The sequence below is a fragment of the Apostichopus japonicus genome, chromosome 7 (assembly GCF_037975245.1).
Source record: "Apostichopus japonicus isolate 1M-3 chromosome 7, ASM3797524v1, whole genome shotgun sequence".
Classification (NCBI taxonomy): Eukaryota; Metazoa; Echinodermata; class Holothuroidea; order Aspidochirotida; family Stichopodidae; genus Apostichopus; species Apostichopus japonicus.
In genome coordinates, this window is record NC_092567.1 from 15,542,619 (window position 1) to 15,563,864 (window position 21,246).

Here is a 21,246-nt window from a genome sequence, read left to right on the forward strand (position 1 = left end):
TAACATTATCATTTGTGATAATACAAAGTCATAATAAAACCCACCTTCAAAAGAAATCAACAACGGATAACAAATTCGAATGGCTTGACCAGAAAAACGAACATTATTTCCTTGGCAAGGAACATATAATAATAATGTTCGATTTATTAAGCGCTTTATACCAGCGATAGGTCTCAAAGCGCTTAACATACGTTATATTACCCCTGGTCAACGATTACCTGTCCCAGAGACAATCCCTCCAGTCGGCAGCAGTTATATACTGCCCCCAATGACAAGTTACCTAACAGGTACCCTGGGTGGAGAGATGCAAGTGAGATGAAGCAACTTGCCAAAGGACACAACGTAATGAACTAGGCAGGAATCGAACCAGCAATCATTGGATCACGTGTCCGACGCCTTAGCCAATTGGCCACCACGCTCTCACATTCATCTTTAACACACTTTAGCGATGTATCGCAATGACGTAATGTTAATATATCAACCTTTATCCGATTAAATCATACACGCAAATCAAAAGAATACGTTAGCGACTCTAAGCAATTTAGCTTTCACTATAATTGTTCCCCCCCCCCCCCCATCCCTCTCGATCGTTTCGTGAGATATAACAGCCGACCTACATTGATGATATATAAGCCATGTGCACACGTAAATGAACATCAAGATTATAATGTTACAATTTAAAGACCGTGAAACCGCAGACTACACTTATAATTGCTCGTAACAAAACTGGACATTTAATATCGATGTATTGAAAAGCATAATCTGTTCACATGAATATTAACGAAATATTTTGTTCGATACTTATCTTCATATGAGACTTAGATTGATTGAATATGTGGTATTGACATTGCCACAACTTTGTTGCCTCATAGGAAAAGTTAAACATACAATAAAGACCAAACTACTATTTAATGATGCCTTACTTGATGACGGTTCCTCAAGCGACGAAGCAAAATGACTGTCTTGAATACTGTTTTGTTAATATGTTTATTTTGTTTATTATTTAGGAATGAACGGCGTTTTGTTTTTACTTATCTCAGATAATTTCTATTTTTTAGTACTCTAGTTGTTATCAATTAGCATAAGAATTCTTTCTTTCCTACGTTCATCGTTTTTATTTGATGATTTACGAAAATTCTTCAATATCTGCTTCTCTGTGCTCAGATATTTAGCAACACAAAGTTCTTGTATGAACTGGTGGCGACACTTAAAGCCATAACTAGTATTCGTGCTGTCATTATCTAATTTACCTTTACCTGAATTAGGGCAAATTTTCAGAATGCCGCACAACAAAGTGATTTCTCTTTTCTCTTCTTCTAGCTGTTCTATGGATAAAGTATCATTATTTAAAAATAATCTGCCTATCATTAGTACCAAATTGTCAAAGGCTGAAGTTGTTATTAAATTGTTCGTGACCATAACATGGCGTAGATGGAGACCCTTTACGAGTAATTTAATGATTGATGGAAAGGAAGTAAGATCGATACCGACTGTATGCTTGTTCATGAAGCCATATTTGCTAGACACAAGAAGTTGAATAACAATCCCCATTAGAAGAGCATCTGCATCAAGTTTCAATAAATCATTACTTTCAAGAATTGACCAAACTGAACGGCTTATAACATTAACCTCATCATTACCATGTGGCTCTACATCTGTTTCGCTACTGAGTTCTTGGAAATTTTTAATTGGAAACTGAACTTTTTCCTTTAACGTCTTGTAGTAGACACACATTTGTTTTATATACGACTTAAACTCATCTTCTTTAAATGATAAAAAGTTAACGACAGCGAATGAGTCACGGAATTGAGGAGGAAAACAGGGTCTCGAAGTCAACCAAATTCTTACATTATTATTGACTTCAGCAAGTCTAACAAAATTTTGAAACGTTAAATAACTTTGGTCACCACTTTCCTTGCGACCAAGTTTTAAATTTAAATCTGAAAATTCGTTACTGCCATCAAATATCAACAAACATCTTTCATTTTTAATAATGAATTCTATGTGTTCGATTTTGCAATTTTCCGGTAATTGCTTTGAAATTTCCTCTGCCATATTTCCATTCAGGTTTGTATTTTGTAGATTGAGGAAAAATAAAAATATTTCATCAGTTATCATCTGCGACCATAAAAATGATACCTGCTTGACGAAAGAAGTCTTGCCACATCCAATATCTCCGACGAACAAAACACGTCTGAGTGTCTTGCTCTTATCTGACTTAAAGAAAGACAAGGCAGACATTTCCTCCGTTTTTCCATCAGGCCATGTAATAACTACTTGCATCTCAGCGTAGAGGTTAGTATTTGAGTTCAATTGGTCGTGTTTGATGATCTTCTTTTTTCCGTCAGTCGCAAGAAAGTATTCTTCCCAAGGAAAAGGTATCGGGCAGATATTTTGCTTATAAGCCTCTGTAAGTGATGTCTTACCTGCGAAATAAAATGACGAATTGGTGATGCTTATTCCTGGTGTGAGATAACTCCTTACTTTTCAATTAACTATTAAGTTACTTTTGCAAATTAATTATTTTGAGGTATGCCATTTTTTTTCTTTGAAACATGTTTGAACAAGGCCAACGCTCTGATACTCGTAAAACTTGGTCACGGTCGTAAATAACTAGCAATGAGATTAAGTTCATCACTCATGTTGATTCTCTGATTTTCTTCAATACGATACTATATCGCTTATGATGGTTTTAAAATTGTCAAGGTTTTCCGAGTCTTAAAGTTCTTTTCATTTTTAAAATTGTGCATTAACAGTGATAATTTTCGTTGAACCAAGTATAATATAATAGAACACAACTGGCTAAATGTTAACTTGTTTTAACATTTTGACGTTATGAAACATACCAGGTTGACTAGGCCAAGCGAGATAAAACCCAGTAACAGGAATCGTGGCTAGAATTCCTGCTAACCACGCCAGTACTGAATAACTTCCTGAAAGATAAAATATAAGAAACTTTGCTGCCTCTTTTTACGTATTTATGGTATGCTACATGGTGTAAAATGTTTCGGTAAATATTGGTATTTAGAGTTACCATATATAAGACTTCCTCTGATATGCTCTCATTTTGATTTCTTAAGTGAGCGCCTCTGCAGACTTACAACTTTAAAACAATCCGGAATCTTGGTTAGAAAAATTTGTAAGAACTAAAAAGTTTCTGTACCGAAAAGATTGTCAACCATTTTCCATCAGACCGTGACACATTTCACGAGATAAAATATGGTAACCTTAAATGCTTGATGATTCGGCCCTTATTTGCGTTTCATCCTACATGTCAAATAGTCTGCTTGATGGTCTCAGTTTTTTGAGGTTTAATCTACGGTATCGACCATCGGACGTTCATTAAGAAAAGTATGGAGAGACGCATGAAATGCTTAATTTCTATAACTCCATTTGAATTATCCTGTGTGATTAATTTCTCACCGTATATTCCTTAAAATACAGCTAAAATGCAAGTCCGATATATCATCCGATTAGAAAATTAAACGGAATATAAACAAAGCATCATTTGAATAAACTATATACGCTCACCCACATACTCGCTCACTAAAGAACGAAATGAAGCAGACCCTTCAATTTTAACGGAGACCGCTTTTGTGACCATTTCCCCATCTGAAGAAACATGTTCAACAATGTATACGCCCTCCTGTTCACGACGAAGATGGTTTATAATAAGTGAGCCGTCTTCTGTGATTCCGTAAATTTTACAATTTGCCACTGACATCGTTCCATCTTCAATTTGTGCGATTGGACTCGAGCGGGTTCCTCTGTACCATTTCACGTTTCTCCCCACCAGGTTACAGTTGATGATTGCTTTACGTCCCTCTTCAAATGAAACAGTGTCTCGACAAGTGTAGAAGGAAGCTTAAAGAGCAGTAGAAAAGTAAATGGTTATTACAACTTTTTTTATAGGTTAATTTACATCAGATATATTTTATTAAAAGAGCCTAGTATGGTAGATTTGCCAATGTCGGAAGCAACATGCAGGCCTTTTTAAGTATTAAAGTTAAAAGCCCACTCAGTTCAGTTAATATTGATTCGTTATAGAGTTTACAGCAAAGAGAATCTTTTCAATTGAATCTCTCTGTCTTAGCTCAATGCTGTGTTGTTATTGCCAAATACACTTAAGTATGGAACTCTTACTTTTTAATGGTCGTCATGATAAGTGATATTAATTTGAAACCCAAAACAAGTTTAAGGATAATAAGAGCGTTACCTCTTATATAAATGTCGACCATTCTTGTTTGTTTTATTCCATCTGGGGTTACATATTCAACATAATAGGTTCCTTCCTGTTCATGACGAAGATGGTTTATAATAAGCGAGCCGTCTTCTGAGATTCCGTAAATTTTACAATTTGCCACTGACATCGTTCCATCTTCAATTTGTGCGATTGGACTCGAGTGGGTTCCTCTGTACCATTTCACGTTACTCCCAACCAGGTAACAGCTGATGATTGCTTTACGTCCTTCTTCGTATAAAACAGTGTCTCGACACGTCAGGAAGGAAGCTTAAAGAACAGTAGAAAAGTAAATGGGCGACTACAACTTTTGTTTTATGGGTTGGAAATAATTTACATCAGATATATTTTAATAAAAGAGCCTATGGTAGATTTGCCAATGTCGGAAGCAACATGCAGGCCTTTTTAAGTATTAAAGGTTGAACTCACTCAGGTCAGTTCTTATTGATTCGTTAAAGAATTTAAAGTTATGAGAAACTTTTCAATTGAATCTCTCCGTCTTAGCTCAATGCTGTGTTGTTATTGCCAAAGAAACTTAAGTATACCACTCTCACTTTCAATATGTCGTCATTATAAGTGATATTAATTTGAAACCCAAAACAAGTTTAAGGATAATAAAAGCGTTACCTCTTATATAAATGTCGACCATTCTTGTTAGTTTTTCTCCATCTGGGGTTACATATTCAACATAATAGGATCCTTCCTGGTCACGACGAAGATGTTTTATAGTAAGAGAACCGTCTTCAGTTAACGCGTAAAGGTCATTATCTGTTATTTGTATAGTTTCTCCTTCAATTGTTGCAACAGGGCATTGAGGAGCATTTTTCATGTACCATTTAACATTTGACATCTTTACAAATCCACACTTGATGATTGCTTCCATTCCTTCCTTAGCTGAAACCGTTTTTGGACAATTAAGGTTCGAAGCTGTAAATATATTTTCTAAAACCAGAAATAGAAACTGAGAGATCGTAAGTGATTTCGCCGATAATGTGCCAAATGAGTGATATTATACTTACAATTATTCAAAGATAAAACAAAATTGAAGTCGCATTCAAGGTAAAGGAAACGTAGAAACTAGTTTATTTATATAAAGATCGTTCAATGCAGTTACTGTTGTTCTAAGTAAAGGTAATTGGATAAATAAACATTTGGGAAACAGGCACTTTGTTTTAATCATACCTCATGTATATTTGCAGAATCTTATGTCTTTTTGGCAAATAAACTTAAATTTCACTGTCTTTCAAGCGAATACTTAATGTTTGGTATAAATGCGTCGCATAATTTTGAGGCTTTTATGTATTTCGTGTCACAAAGTAATCTGAATAAATTAGTAATTATGCGTTTAGGGATTTGATGATTGATCGCAGCGTTTATTTCAGTTTTAAATGTATAACGTATGGCTGTTACGTTTCTACGGCGACCATCTAAAACCTGTGCTAAGCATCATCTTCCTTCCACGAATGATTGATTTGTTAGCATTACGACACTTAAAGACTAATTTGGTTTTGTTGGTAATTTTATTGGGTACTTAAAAGCTTAATATAGGTAGTTTCTAATCAATGCAAAGACTGCTTTGACCTGATTCTAGTTTACGTGTGGTTAGGACTCCCCAGATGACTTCCCAGATTGATAAGTAGTGATTTAACTTTCTTTGTCCTAAATGTGTTTCGAAACCTCTGTTTCTTTCTCATATTTCTTACACCTGAATGATTTGGTGTGGTTCTAGCATTTTTCCTTGAACATAACTCATGAGAGATCAAGGTAGGTATTCTATTTGATCACTGAGATTACTGTGGCTTAGTAAATTATGGAGCTTTTCATATTTCTGTGCAGCTGCAAGTCTTCAGGGGTCATTTACTTGGCTTCCCTTCTGATAAGTGCATGATGCAAATTTATGGCGTTACCTTTTATGTAAACTGCGACCGTCCTGATTTCTTTTCCTCCATCTGAATATGAATATTCAACAGTGTAAAAGCCTTCCTGTTCATGTCGAATGTGCTTAATGATAAGAGAACCGTCGTCAGTTAGTTCGTAATCGTAATTATCTGTAACTTGTGTTGTTCCACCGTCAACTGTTGCAATCAGGTTTGAGTGAGGAGCAGTTCCTACGTACCATGTAACGTTTGACATCTTCGCCAATGCACAACTGATAACAGCGTTACGGCCCTCCTCAGTTGCAACCTTTCTTGGACAATTCAGGGTTGAAGCTTTCAAGAATATTTTTAAGGAAAAAGAGAAAATAGCACAAACAATAATATATAATATTATGGAAATGGTATTTATGTTTACTCAGTGGTAGAAAACACTTGTAAATATAGTCGTTAGGATACGGGAAACACACATGCTAGTAGTTGTATCATTCATTATTAAGGACTTGTAGTTCATTCCATGAATTTATCGTTACTTAAAAGTAGTACATCATATAATGGTTATTATTGAAAACGTGTCATTTACCCCAAGAATATCCTTGCATTTTCATTGGAAATGTATTTTTAATAGCCCAGTGACATTCAAATTTGGAGTCTTTGAAAGTGACATTAGTGTCAAATCGTTAAAGTAAGTTTTATAGGTTAATGCTTTAATTGTCACAAAAAATCTGGCATATAAATATATCAGTAGGGAGTATAACGTTTAGCAACCTATCATTAAAATACTTTAAGCAGTATTTTATTAAGTAGACATTTCTGTCGCTTAAGTTGCTTTCTTTGCCAAAAGTGACTTTGAAAATTGAGTAGTTTATAAACGCCTGTTGGCAACACGGCATATGAACTGAAATGATAATACAATTTACGCCTTTGTGAAGACACAAAACGAATTTTGTTTTATATCATGTATATCAACTGATATTTTGAAGGGTGTTAATAGAATGAAGAAAGTTAGTAATAAAGGCAACAACTTGAACCACATATCGTCGACGTTAATATAATTTATTTGGATAAAATACCTGAAGTTTTGACAGTGATGGTCTTGATCTTTTTCGTTACATGCGCAGCAAAATATTCAATTGTGTAGGTGCCCTCCATCTCTTGCCAAACATTGTTAATAGTAAGTGAGTAGTCTTCATTTAATACGTATAGTCTGTCGTCAATTACTCTTCTTGTTCCATTCTCATATGTTGCTATCCTGTTGGAAACAGTGGCGCTTGCAAAGTACCATGTGACGTTGCCCTTCTTTTCCAGTATACAGCTTATGGTTAATTTACTTCCATTTTTAACTACTACTTCTTCTGGACAGTGCAGGGATAAAGCTTGAGAAAGAAACACCATCCAAGCTTTCTTTTATTACTTTTAAAATTAAAATACATTCATATGACTTCAGGACTTGGTATGAAACGTTTAATCTAAAAATCACGGATTACGTAGGAATGTCTCAATTGGCTACAGCAGAATTCGTTGATAATTCTTAAACCTAAAGACATGCAGAAGCTCTGAAACCTTATCCTAGACTGAAGATCGATCAAAGATGTGAGACGTATTTTTAAGGTTTACAACGTAATACATTAAAAGTTATAGCAATCTGACATTGCATTTGTGACGTTGAGAAAAAATAATAAAATAATTTGACTGCATATAAGGTACTGCAATGTTCCTTTAGACACAAATTAGGCAATCTCTAGAATATCAGAAACAAATCTTCATGCAACATCATCACAATTTATGGATTGTTAAGTGATTCCTGGGAAATTCCTGTAAAGATTTATAAGCGAAATATTGCAAATGGTTACCTATCTTTTTAACAAGTATCGTTGCGCTCTGCTTCCTTCCATACATAGACGATTGCACAACGGTGTACATGCCTTCCTGTCCACTGCGAAGATGTTTCACAATTAAGGAGGAATTTTCAGTTAGTGCGTATAAGTCTTCATCTACAACTGATATATTTCCTTTTTCTATTCGTGCAATTACGTTTGATGGTAGAGCGAGTCCGTGGTACCACTTAACTTCAAAATTCACCTTCAGGTCACAGATAACTTTTACTTCACTTCCTTCTTTGGCTGTGACTTCTTCTGGACAATTTAACGAGGAAGCTTTGACAAAGAACCACATCAATGGTTAAAGTGACTTTAAACATTTAGTTGGGAAAAAAGGCACAATATCTTGTTCTTCCAAGTGATAATCCCATTGCATGACAATCATATTAGTAAATTGAGATAAGATGAAGCTTCTATGTCTGGGAACAAGCTGCTTATGATAAAAACTGATTCACATGACAGGATTCGTTTCGATTTGATCCCTAAATATTCCCCTTTATACTAAAATACACGCTTAAACGAGGTAATGAGATGGAATTGAATATTATATATTACTTATATAATTACTCCTAGTTTACTCAAGTTAAAAGTATGGAAATTTTTACCCTTAATTAAGACGTCTATCGTAGCTATAATCTTGGTGTAATCAGAGTTATAGTGTTGAACAGTATAGAAACCTTCTTGTTTATGTGAAATATTTCTAATGACAAGTGAACCATCCTTAGTTATTCCGTACAGTTCATTTGACATTATTCCATCTTCACTTGTTGCAATTCCGTTCGAGTGAGGAGCAGTTCCAAAATACCAAGTGACGTTTGAATTCTCATTCAGCTCACAACTGATGGTTGCGTTAGTTCCTTCTTCGAATAAGGCTTCTTTTGAACATCGGAGAAAGGAACCGCTATCAGGCTTGTTAACTGAGTTTTGGAAGTATAAAAATAATGAGCACTTTTATTATTTTGCTAATAAGTAATGGGTTATATATTTCACGTTGACCCTAAGCAGTGAAATTTACATTTTCAAGGTGCCATCAGTCAGCACAAATAAGATGAAAATGTGCTTTCACAAAGTTTGTTGCAATTGTTATGGTGTGTTATGGTGTATAAGTGAATCAGGGGAAGTAATATTTATCATGAACAAACTTGTCTGAGGGAAAATATCTCTGGTAAAGACGCACTTCAAACTTTTTTTTTAAAACAACGTTTATAGTGGGATATCGAAACATAGTGTCTCGTTGTCCAAAACAGAGTTTAGAGAATTATTTAAATTATCATATGAAAAAATGAAAATGACGAACACATACCCGCTGTTATTTCATTCATCAAATTCGTAAACCAACCAGGTATGATAGTCTTAATAATTCCTCTAGAGAAAAAACATCGAAAACGTGGAAGTGTTACGTTGATCATCACTGACGTTAGCTGCCGTGACTACACAGATGTTTAGTGGTCAAATTACGGAATTGACTTTTAATTGAAATTATCTTACGCAAAAGAAAAGTGATAAACACATACCCGCTGTGATCTTGAATTTCGTAAACATATATTTGAAGTAATCCCCAATTGTCTGATCTGGAAAAAAATCGTAAACGAGGATGTGTCATAGCAAAGTCAATTATTTCTTTTCAATTACTTCTCCGAATTTCATACCAGTACCAAGGCCTAATGAACATAAGCATAATGCAGAGAGCAGCAGACGGGGTAAATTCACTAAATCTGAACAGATGTAAGGTGAAGCTACATATTTTAATATATTTCAAATAAAATGAGTGTTGCTTTACTAGTACCGTTTGCTTTAGCGAGGGCTTTGGATTCTTCTCCTCTTTCAGTTAAAAAAGAATAATGCTCAACAGTAGCTGAACCTTTAAGAAACGAAACGATGATTATTAATTATATTGATAATAACAATCGTATCGTCAATACGTCAGTACATTTCCATAGTACACTCCTAAGTATTAACATTTTAAGATTAGACATGATTACGACATGTTTTCGAGAAGAGCTATCATATAATGATCTGCTTGTAATATCACATGCACAATGCTGAAACATTTAAGCAATCCTTTCAGACTTCAAAACTAATAAAGGGAAGAAGAAATGATTCACCAATTAACCGTAATATCACATTACACATTTACAACATGATAGCTCTCACCCCCCCCCCCCCACGCCACAGTTCTTTAATCATGATGATGTTTGTCAAACATAATTTTATTAAAACCGACACATCTTTAAGAGTTGTAGGCAAGAAGAATGATGTTTCCTTGTATTCCATTCAATTATCCCATGACAATTGATACAATTGTAATAAAAGCCATACCAGCTGTTAACATAGATTGAGAGTGAGTCGTTTGTTCTGAAAAGAAAAAGTCGGATGGGAAAATTGTCAATTGTTGAACTGGAATTGTGTTGCTAAATAGTACTTCTGTTTATCTTAAAGGTGGCAAAGAAATTATTCAATAGAATGCTCCGTTCACATGATGAATGTTTTATACATTCTCTATAAGAATAATCTAGATTCTTTCAAGAACAGCTCATAGCTATTCATATAGTTGGAATGTTTACGTGTGTTTATTCTACGGCTGCATAAGTAACAATAAATATGACAAATATCATGATACTTTGACCGCCTTCGGTCGGTTCACATATATTTCTTACATCATTTGTCCTTTACCTTGTACCATATGAATTATGCCACGATATGTTACTACCACCCAAGCTCATTTTAATCTCCCTTCATGTCGCGATTGATTAATGTTCAGCATTTGCAAAATTAAATGTTTCTATATTCAAGAATATTCAAGAAGGGAAGTGGTCCTTATTATCCCAAATGGGTGCTGTGTTATTGCACAAAATGTCATGTTTATTCCAGCTAACATTTTAAAGCATAAGTTATTATCTTAAAAGTACCATTAATTTCGATAATGACCGTAGATTGCTCCCTCCTTCCATCATTATTATAATAGTATTCAACTGTATAGAATCCTTCCTGTTGATGTCGAAGGTCTTTTATTGTAAGTGTAGCGTTTGAATTTATATCGTATAGTTGTTCATCTGCTAGTGACTTTATTCCATTTTCAATTTCTGCTATTGGATAAGAGTAAATTGGGGTGCCGAAGTACCACTTCACGTTGGAATTTTCTTCCAAGTGACAGTTAATAGTAACTGTACTCCCTTCTTTATCTGAAACCACATTTGGACAATGGAGGAAGGAACCTTTAAAGAAAAAGTTAATTTGTGTTAGATCGTTTTATGTATTATGTAATATTTACACATATCCATTAAGCATTCACTCACGATCCTCTTTCTCTCGATTTTTCTTCACAAAAAACCTCCCAATATTTAACTACAATTATGACAAAGCATCGCTACAATGTTGCCGTAAAGTATGAGGTGGTACATGTCATGTGAATAGTTTGAGAAATCGATAGGTAGATGAAAATATGTATGAACAACGATGAACAATTACTAAAATCCATTAGGTATCTTGATGCCAAAATCAACATCAAGAATATTGAAAAAGAAGAGCAGCAGCACTAAAAGGAAGAGCAAAAGAAACATGATTTTTATACTAACAAAATACATTTTCCAATCAAAGAACTTAATAATGATTGATTCACTAGTACCATTAACTTTGAGGGCAACCGTGCATTGCTCCACCCTTCCATCAGTACTGTAATATTCTACAGTATAGAAACCTTCCCGTTCATGTCGGAGATCTTTTATAATAAGCGAGCCGTTGGCATTAATTCCGTATATTTGTTCATCAGCTACTAAAACTGTTCCGTTTTCAATTTTTGCGATCGGATAACAATTAGGAGAGGTGCCGAAATACCAGTTCACACTGGAACTCCCGTCTAAATGACAGTTAATAGTTATCATACTTCCATCTTTGTTCGACACCTTTTCTGGACAGCGAGTTATGGTACCTGAAAGAAAAAAAACACATAATTAACAAGTGTGTACTTATACAAATAACAAAATACAAATATCATGACATAATGTTCATCAGTTTGTGCAAAACTAATGAAATCACATTCTCAAACATTACTGGCAGCTAATAAATTCACTAATCTTATTTGAGTCAACTCATTCGCTTGAGACTAATTTCACATGTATATTTATGGGGAAATTATGAATCAGCTTTGAGAAGATATGATCACGAAACCTTTATATTTTGAACTTAAGTTAATAAGACTTGAAGTTGTAAACATAAACAATATTGATTTACTATTTGTATGAGAAAACTTCCTCATGAAAATGTGACGTAACGTGCTATAACAAGATCTATAGTTGTTACAAACAACAGTTTTCGAGTCCCAAGTTGGACATAGCCTTTGTTAAGCTGGTACGAACAATAATGTATGTTTCATAAATAGAAGAAAACATGTTCTCTCTATATAAAGTACTGGGTTGTGAGGATACTGTAATTGCAGTCGGAGAGTTGCGTTATTTTAAAATTTACCTAGTTATTCATTCATCCATAATTTGTGTGAATGTTTATCCTGGTGATTATTCATTGATTAATGGTCAGCGAGTAGTGAATTGTCAACAAGTAGTGATAGTGTTTGTAACGTGTGTATACAGATTGTACATTACCCTAACTATATTGAAAAGTACAAACATTACCCGAAATTTTAACGGCTACTGTACTGCTTTCTTTTGACGTATCAGGCATAAAATGTTCAACTAAATAAACACCTTCTTGCTCAGGACGAATATGTTTGATCATCAATGATGCATCTTGCGTAATTCCAAACACTTTATCATCTATCACTGATTTCTTCCCGTCTTCAGTTTTTGCGATTACGGTCAAATTAGAAAGTGTTCCATTGTACCATCTAACGGATGGTTTCTCTCCAAGTCCACAATTGATAGTAAGGTTATTTCCTCTTTTGACTACCACTTCTTCTGGACAATCTAGTTGTAAAACTTAGAAAGGGAGCAAACATTAAAAACTTTCTGAACAAATTGTAATACTCAGCACTTTTCGAGCACAGTGTTCATTAAAAGTAACTTGATTTTAAATCTAGTAAGCGAAAGATTGACTTATCATACATCCTTTATCCATAGAATTGTACAAAAGTCCTTCTCCAACACATACAGTGTTCATTGCGAAAGGACAATCTCAGATTCCTTTCAAACCTGATCCTATGGTAAGAAATTATATGAAAAATATCATAAGTGGTACCTTTAACGTTAATGACAACTGTTGCTCTTTCTTTTATTCTCTCCGACGAAACACGTTCACTAGTGTATTGACCGGCGTGTTCATTTTGAAGACTTTTAATAATCAAGGAACCGTCTTCAGTCAAACCGTACACTGCATCGTCTGCTATGGATATTGTTGCACCGTCCATTGTTGCTATTAGATTTGAGCCGAGGGCGGTTCCACTGTACCACTTGACGTTGGTCGTCTGTTTTAATCCGCAGTTGATTGTCAGTGCACTTCCTTCTGCAACAGTCATTTCTTTTGGGCATTCGACAGAGTTAGCTTTAACAGGAACAAATGGCACTTTGTGTGTAATACAATTTATAAAAAAGACTATTTACATTTCACACTATCTGTAATTTTAACGGCTAGCGTCTGATAGAATATATGTTTATTGTAACATGAATATCCCTTAAGTTTGATATTCGTACAATAGAGACATGTCCACGCATTAAAGGATTCATTCAACAACAAATTCCTAAAGACAACATTTTATCTTACAAGGTAAAGAGTAGCGTGATATTATATATATATATATATATATATATATATTGCACAAGTACCTCTGATTTTAAGAGCCAACGTGGATCTCGCTTTGGTTCCATCAGATTTAAGATGCTCAATAGTATAGAACCCTTCTTGTTCATGTTGGATATTCTTTATGACAAGGGACAAGTCTTCTTTTATATCGTAAATATCGTGTCTCCATACAAGTGTCTTTCCATTGACGAGTTCTGCAATTGGTTTCGTGTAAGGAGTGGTACCAAAATACCATTTACCGTCGGCCTTTCTTTCTATTCCACAGTTGATAATGACTTCACTTCCTTTTTCTACTAACATATCCTCTCGACATTTGAATATGGCAGCTGCGCCGGTAAAAAAAAAACAATTAAAATATGTAATTTTTCTGTTGAATAACAGTTGTAAGGAAAAACAATACATTGACACGAATCTCTACTAACTATTCGATACCCTAAAAGGCTTGCAAATGAAAACATACTTTCTCTTTGATTTTATTTACATCATCATTCTGTCATATTACTTCCTCGAGGCTTCATCACATTAAAATTAAAGCTTTTTCTGTCTACATTAGAAATCGAGTAGACTGTTTACCGAAATATGCTGTTGAGTAAGTTATACTTATCTTACCTTTTACTTATTAGAAAAAGTCATTAAACATAAAAGAAATGCGATTTCCATTTGTAATCAAATATACAGAATCTTACCCTTCTAAGCATAAGAAGTTTCAAATGTTAAATCACAGTGAATCAAATTTTCAAATGATTTATTAAAAACAAGAAAACATAAATGCTCATCTACGAATGTCAAAATTAATAAAAACGTGAAAATGATAATAATCACACAAGTTGCTTTGAAGCACAACCCTGTCGTTCGTTACTATTATTGTGATTAACAGTGTCGAAAGATCGTAAATGTTCCAATGAGATGAATGAATGATAGTAATAGAAAGTGTACGTAGTGCATTGAGCAACACCACGTTCATTAGCCAAAGGGATCTGATGCAAAGCAAACTTCATGGTCCTATGAGTTGGATCGCTGATCTCATGGATTTTGAACATTGCCTATTCTGCTGATTCGAGGCTTCCAATAACCTCTGCTTCTAGAACATTACGCCTATATGTTTGTTTCCATGGATGATTAACGACATTAGCCTAATATTAAAAACATAAACACTGGTTTCAACACTAGCATTGCAAAACGAGGTTATCGTTATTGCTCGCACCGTTTTAATTGTATGCCCTATTTAGAAAGTTTGCTTTCTCAGAAATTTGTTCATCGTTTACCAGGGGAGGGGGATTGTTTACACCGAGGGGCTTGTTGTCATAACAAGCCTGATCTGATTCGTTTGATTTGTCTTAGCTTAGGCAGCTGGGATTACACTTACCGATCTTATTTCGTCTTTTTCAACTAATATTCATCCACCGGTATATTATATATTGTTTAAAACACGGTCAGTTGACTAGAACGGGCCAATCAGATTCGATAATTTTTAACAAATAGGAATGAACGACTGTTACACAAAGTAAATTATTCAATACAACTAGCGTACATTGCCTTTGAAGGTCTACATCTTGCAAATCTTGATAGAGGTAAATCATCATTTGTTAGGATAAGATATCTGCTAAAGGGGACACGCCTTGATTAAGGTCTAAAGCAAAAGACTATGGAACATTCATCCTTTTAAGAGGTTTTTTTTTGTCCTACCTTTTAATTTATACACATATGATGAGACATTGGTAATCAAAACGGTGCAATTACCTGCAAGGTAATGGAACTCTTGTGATAGACTATGTGAATGGTAACATGTATGTCAATTAAGTTTGATATTCGTACAATATAGACATGCCCACGCATTAAAGGGTTCATTCAACAACAAGTTCATGAAGACGACATTTTATCTGTTAAGGTACCATCTGCATGAAAATAAATGTATTGCAAAAGTACCTCTGATTGTAAGACCCAACGTGGATCTTTCTTTGGTGCCATCAGCTTTAAGATGCTCAATTGTGTATGATCCTTCCTGTTTGTGTTGAACATTCTTTATAACAAGTGATGCATCTTCGTTTATGTCGTAAACATTGTAGTCCTGTATTAGTATTTTTCCATGCACAATTTCTGCGATGAGGTTGGAATTGGGAGGGGTTCCGAAGTACCATTTGCCATTGGCCTTCTCTCCTAGTAAACAGTTAATTCTGACTTCACTTCCTCTTTGAACTAATATATCGTTTGGGCAATTCAATGAAGTAACTGTTCAGGTTAAAAAAAAGGTGTCATTTATTACAATTTTACAACATCAGTTAAATAAATAAATTAATACAAAACAAGATAGATCAGCAAACATTTGTCTGCAGCGGTACCAGTCCCATTTTTTGCTACACATAACATTATTAACAAAAATACGAAAGAAAATACGGTAACCAGTTTATTTTGCATGGTTATTTCGCCTAAAATTACTTCTCATATTTTTCTAGACAATTGAGCGAAAAGGAAGTTAGCAGGAAATCTTTTATTTCAAGCAGAAAGTTTGCTTAATGACTAACATATATTTTGAGAAAAAAAAATAAGTCATATTGCTCAATGCCTGTTCCCTTTATGAAGATAGTTTGAAGAACCGAGCAAATATGAGGTGATCTTTAAGACAATTTCAAGTATAACATATGTACACATCATATCAAATTAAATATAACTTATTTTAAAATTTCATTTTTCTTTAGGTCTAAACTTAGTTTACTATCAACAGTTACCTAATAAAGACAGTTTCGCGAAGGCGAATATCAGTATAGCTTTTGTTGCCAACTTGATGATGCACATGGTAGACAATGAGCGTTACTGGGTGAGATTATCTGGTGAAAAAATTAAACATTATTTTAAAATGATATTAGTGGTCAAACAAATGCAAGGAGTTATTCACCAACAGTATTTTAAATGTTCATGCTTCATGAAACAGAACTGTCAGCTACAGAAAAAGGAGACAATAGAACTAACAGTTATCTTTACTTTAAGATAATATTTTTTATAAAGAAGTGCTTTAGAAATATCTAGTGATATTCCTCCCCGTTTAGAAGACATCGTGGTTCACAAGAAATGCCAAATAAATATATAGAATTCAGTAATTGCAGTATCATATAAATTTAACCAGTAAAAAAAAACCTTGACAGAAATCATGCATATGTAGCTCGATGATGTCAAGTAATAGTGCAAATGAAAAAATAAGCAAAAGGAAAATGTGTTTTTCCTTAAAAGTTGAGTACAATCATACGATATTAACTTTGCAGATGTCTCGCTTGAGTTCAACGCTGGAGGTACATTCACACCACTGCTACCCCATCAAATGAGTGAGGTGTTGCATAACGTTTACGCGTTCCAGCAGAGCAAATGGCGATCGAGGGAATGAAGCATGTTGAATTGATAGCAATCTATTTGCATGTTCTGAATTGATACAGTCTATTAAGAACTACGGGAAGCCCGAACGTGTTTGCTGATGAATTTCGGTAACAAACTTCCGAAGTAGATTGAATGTTTCTTATTCTTAGTGCACTCTGACCAGGTGGGTTTAATAGAGAAAAGCTGTCGCAATCGAAAGAAAGAAGTTTATTTTCTATTGGCCTTATGACGCGAACGATTTATCACTGCGACCGCTCATGTCTGCATGTTCATTACAGAAATGTAAACAAAATAGCCTACACATGCGGCCAAAATCAAGATTGTAACGTAGTCCAATATTCCTATCATCCACTTTTTAAAATTCCACGGAGGAAACCTCTAAGAACACCTGTTTGTTCATTGTAAGGGAAGGAAATGACACAATTTCGCAAGCAACATCGGAAAGACCAAGAGAAAGATAGAAGAGCAGGATCCTAACACAGTCTAGCCACGAAAGTAAAAGTTAGCCTAGGCCTAACGGTCGTAAACAAATAAAGATAGAATTGATTGGCGCATGACCTGTTGGGCGGGGTTTGCAAGTTTGTATAATCTAAGGACTAGTTAATAAATCTGGCGAACTAAGGACTAGTTAATAAATCTGGCGAATTTCATTCAGCTCAAAATTTTTAACGACAGATTAACTAATGAATATTGCCATGAAAATTGCATTCATAGGTGTCATTGTCACCGAATTTTGAGTGCAGTAAGCTGGAAAGGTCAAACTGTCAATTTGGCAAATTATCTCGTTGCCTGCTAACTAAAAGTCCAACCTTGCAACCTGGTCCCACTGCTGTTGGGGCAGCAGCTACCTGGTCCCATACATGGATATATCCATGTGGAATTACATGACTACGTACTGGCCATGTCTCTATCGTCAACTGTTGACGACTTGCACGAATTACTCCAAAGCTGGCAGAACAGCGGTTAACATACCAATTTGCGGGTACCTCATAGGCATACGAGGCGGGGGGCAGGGGGGGGGGGGCAGACTGCCCCCCAAATTTCCAGAGGACAAGAAATTCAGGCAAAGTCCTGAAAAATTCGGGCAGCCTAAGAGGAGAAAAAAAAAAAAAAAATTTTTTCCTCTTAGGCTGCCCGAATTTTTCAGGACTTTTGCCTGAATTTCTTGTCCTCTGGAAATATATATATATATATATATATATATATATATATATATATATATAAATATGCAGTAGCTTGCCCGAATCTTTTCAAATTTTTGCCCGACAATTCCATGATTTTCTCTACTTAGCATCATGATGCCCGAATATTTCCGTGTAACACCACCGTAAGCGCAGTTCATCTGGGCTACCACGCTTTTTGCACGATCAGTTTTTTTCTAACTAGTCAATTGTATACCTGGACCAAGGGCGGCGGAACCGGGGGGCACAGGGGGTACGTGCCCCCCACCCACTTTTCCTCAAGTTAAAAATGCGCCATTTTTCTACATAAAATTGAGACGCCTCAAGTTAGCAAGAGGCCAGGGAACCAGAATGAACACTCGGGAAGTGCCGTTTCCGGCCATCTGAGGGGTTTGTAAACCAAAAATTTTCTGTTACGCTCCGCGCCAACCGATGGTGGCGCTCCGCTCAGATAGTTGTGCATACAACTTTGCAAATCCTGGCTTAGCCCGTGACTTTTAATGAATTTCGGTGGGTCAAATCAAAGCTATTTCGAATGGGAAAAAAATTGTAAAGATATTAACAAGAAAAAACTCTAATTCGGAAGATTCCTACATTAGCAACTAGCATGATTTCACCTCATTTTGTCTCAAAAGAAAACTTGTTCCTTGTTTCCCAATATACGCATTGGATATTGCAGTGCTAGGATGCATATTTTCCTTTAGGGAGAGGGGCGTTGATGGAGTGATGTGTATACACAAATAAGATAATACAATAAGAGTTATAAAGGGTACTAATATAAGGCTGCATCAGTCCAATCGAATTTCTGCAAAGTGCCTTTGATGTCGGTGCCCCCCCCCCCCGATTAAAAGTGCTTCCGCCGCCCTTGACCTAGACATCCCCAACTCATGAGTGTATGTAAGAAACATTTTCTTTTTCATGGATGGTGGGGGGGGGGGGGTGCCTACAAGCCTAGAAGTACAGGTTTATCATATTCTTTGTTATATTTTATACTTTTTTGTGAGACAAATTGCAGTCTCACCCGACACAGCGACATTATCCCGCCTATACAGTACGTGTCGTTGAACAATGTATGTTTTTCTGGAGGTAGCTGAGTACTGTGTTAAAATAACAAATAAGGTAACTAAATAGGAGCTTAAAAAATATACTGTCCCATCTTTCCCCTTCAAAGTGATGTTACCATTTTTTCTTCTTCTAATTTACCAAATTTTTGGGGAAGTGTAAATTTCTAAAACGTGACATTATAAAATAAAGAATGTTTAGATGCAACTTGTAAGGCCTCAGAAGTTTCCGGCAATCTGAGAGGCATTGTGTGCCAAAAATTTTCTTGTACGCTACGCGCCAACCGATGGTGGCGCTCCGCTTAGATAGTGTCACGGGAACTTTCGGGCACAAAAAGTTCTGCCCCCCCAAACTGAAATGGTCCCGTACGCCCATGGGGTACCCGGCTAAGCTGCTTGCTCCCCCATGGACTGTTTGGCGATTTTCAATGTTGCTACCTGCAACTACTGGTGTTTATATAATAGTAATAGTATACTAGTAGTGTAATAGTATACGTTGGTTTATTGAGTCTACGCTCTGAGCCGCCGCTGGTAGGATGACGGGGACATGTAGTTTCACCTGCTTTGAAATCTCTACATTACCCACTTTCTTTCTCTATTATTTTCTTTGAGGATGACCAGTCTTTTGTTGAGTAACTTCAACGGCTTACTAGAATAGTGACCTCTTACAAATTTAGATCACATCGTTTGCATATAATGTTGAGTGAAGCCAAAATAGTTAAATGTCTTCTTCGAAAGAGTTACCACTCTGGGCATTCTCAAAGAGGGAGGTTTCGCTCTAAGGAAATACAACTGTACAAAAGTCGTATGCCGTAAACTCTATTGAAACCAGGGAATATTGTACATTCAAAGTAAGCATATGCCCAAATGTTGCGTTGGTCTAAACATAGGGGTACTTCTCTTTACAAAAATAGGCATACTCCACCCACTCAAGTTGATGAAAATAAGAATTAAACAAGAAGCATAAGAATACCATTTACATCTTTACTAATGTTATAAACTTTCTTCCTACGAATAAGATATGGGATTTGGAAAAGAAAAGTGTAAAAGGTGGTTTACAATAATAAATAGACAATACTACCGTGCTAGATCCTCACACATTTAGCGTATAGTTTGGTTTTGTATGGGTAATTTAATATCATATACTACCTTTGTTAATGTCGTCGTTGTCCTGTTGTGTACCAGTTTCGCGCGCTTTTTAACCGACAAAGTGACTCGGACAGAAGCTGATGGTATAGCATACCGTCGACGCAAATGCGTTTACACGAGATGTACACGAATTGTTTGTCTTGTCGTTGTATATATTTTAGATGTAAACGCTACCAAAAATTCAGAGCCTCTTGGGAAAGGACTCTGTAAAACGGCTTCAACCTGGCAGTCTGTACCAAATCAATCGTCCTCTTTATATGATCTCTAAACACGCTGTATATGCACTTAAACGCAAAATTGTATGCATAAGCAAGGTCAAAAAACATCAGAACATTACTGTCCTTGCTTACACGTGTATCCGTTTGATAAAACAAACTATTTTTAAATGTTATATAGGTTCTTACCTTTTACTAATAGGTAGGCTAACTGTACGCGTTTCGGTCAAATTATTTAGAAAAATTACCGCTGCGAAGCAAGGTTATGACTTCTAAATAAACGTAAGATAACTGACTGCAATAGCACGTCTAGTCTGGTTTCACGTAGCGACTACATAGGGAATGATTCGCGGGAATGATACGCATAATTTGACCTTTGTAATCAAACGGTTGAATGCAAGTAACACGAAGAGTCATAGCTCAGCAGTCAATGATTGAACGAGTCTCTGATAACGGCATATTTGATTTCATATATTGCCATATAATAAACATCAACATGTTAAGCATATGGTACGTGGTTTTACGGTCC

The 21,246-nt window shown here is 35.5% G+C and overlaps 2 protein-coding genes and 1 long non-coding RNA gene across 4 annotated transcripts in view; 2 read left to right on the forward strand and 1 right to left on the reverse strand.

Moving 5' to 3' along the window:
- LOC139969456 (uncharacterized) overlaps window positions 1-21,246 on the forward strand; it is a 59,397-nt gene that overhangs the window by 13,241 nt on the left and 24,910 nt on the right. The window lies entirely within an intron of this gene.
- Window positions 1-21,246, forward strand: part of LOC139969465 (uncharacterized) — a 75,318-nt gene that overhangs the window by 1,528 nt on the left and 52,544 nt on the right. The window lies entirely within an intron of this gene.
- Window positions 617-21,046, reverse strand: LOC139969447 (obscurin-like). Of its 2 annotated transcripts, none has more exons than XM_071974413.1 (20): window positions 20,907-21,046; window positions 16,472-16,570; window positions 15,672-15,974; window positions 13,769-14,071; window positions 13,185-13,487; window positions 12,623-12,925; window positions 11,620-11,922; window positions 10,904-11,209; window positions 10,314-10,349; window positions 9,781-9,855; window positions 9,509-9,565; window positions 8,600-8,911; window positions 7,968-8,270; window positions 7,188-7,490; window positions 6,148-6,450; window positions 4,868-5,182; window positions 4,217-4,510; window positions 3,532-3,864; window positions 2,847-2,933; window positions 617-2,426 (listed from the first exon to the last, which is right to left on the reverse strand). In XM_071974413.1, the coding sequence occupies exons 2-20, from the start codon at window positions 16,536-16,538 to the stop codon at window positions 1,063-1,065; spliced, it is 5,670 nt and encodes a 1,889-aa protein (XP_071830514.1). In that variant the 5' UTR covers window positions 16,539-16,570; window positions 20,907-21,046; the 3' UTR covers window positions 617-1,062. The 2 variants fall into 2 exon arrangements, with proteins under 2 accessions (XP_071830514.1, XP_071830515.1); XM_071974414.1 differs by lacking the exon at window positions 20,907-21,046 and adding an exon at window positions 20,503-20,834.

Coding starts and splice junctions, on each gene's coding strand:
- LOC139969447 (XM_071974413.1), bottom strand. CDS start 16,538: ATGTGCATCATCAAGTTGGCAACAAAAGCTATACTGATATTCGCCTTC. Junction 8,271..8,599: donor GATAGACGTCTTAATTAAGG/GTAAAAATTTCC, acceptor TCTTTGTCAAAG/CTTCCTCGTTAAATTGTCCA. Junction 6,451..7,187: donor CATCACTGTCAAAACTTCAG/GTATTTTATCCA, acceptor TATTCTTGAAAG/CTTCAACCCTGAATTGTCCA.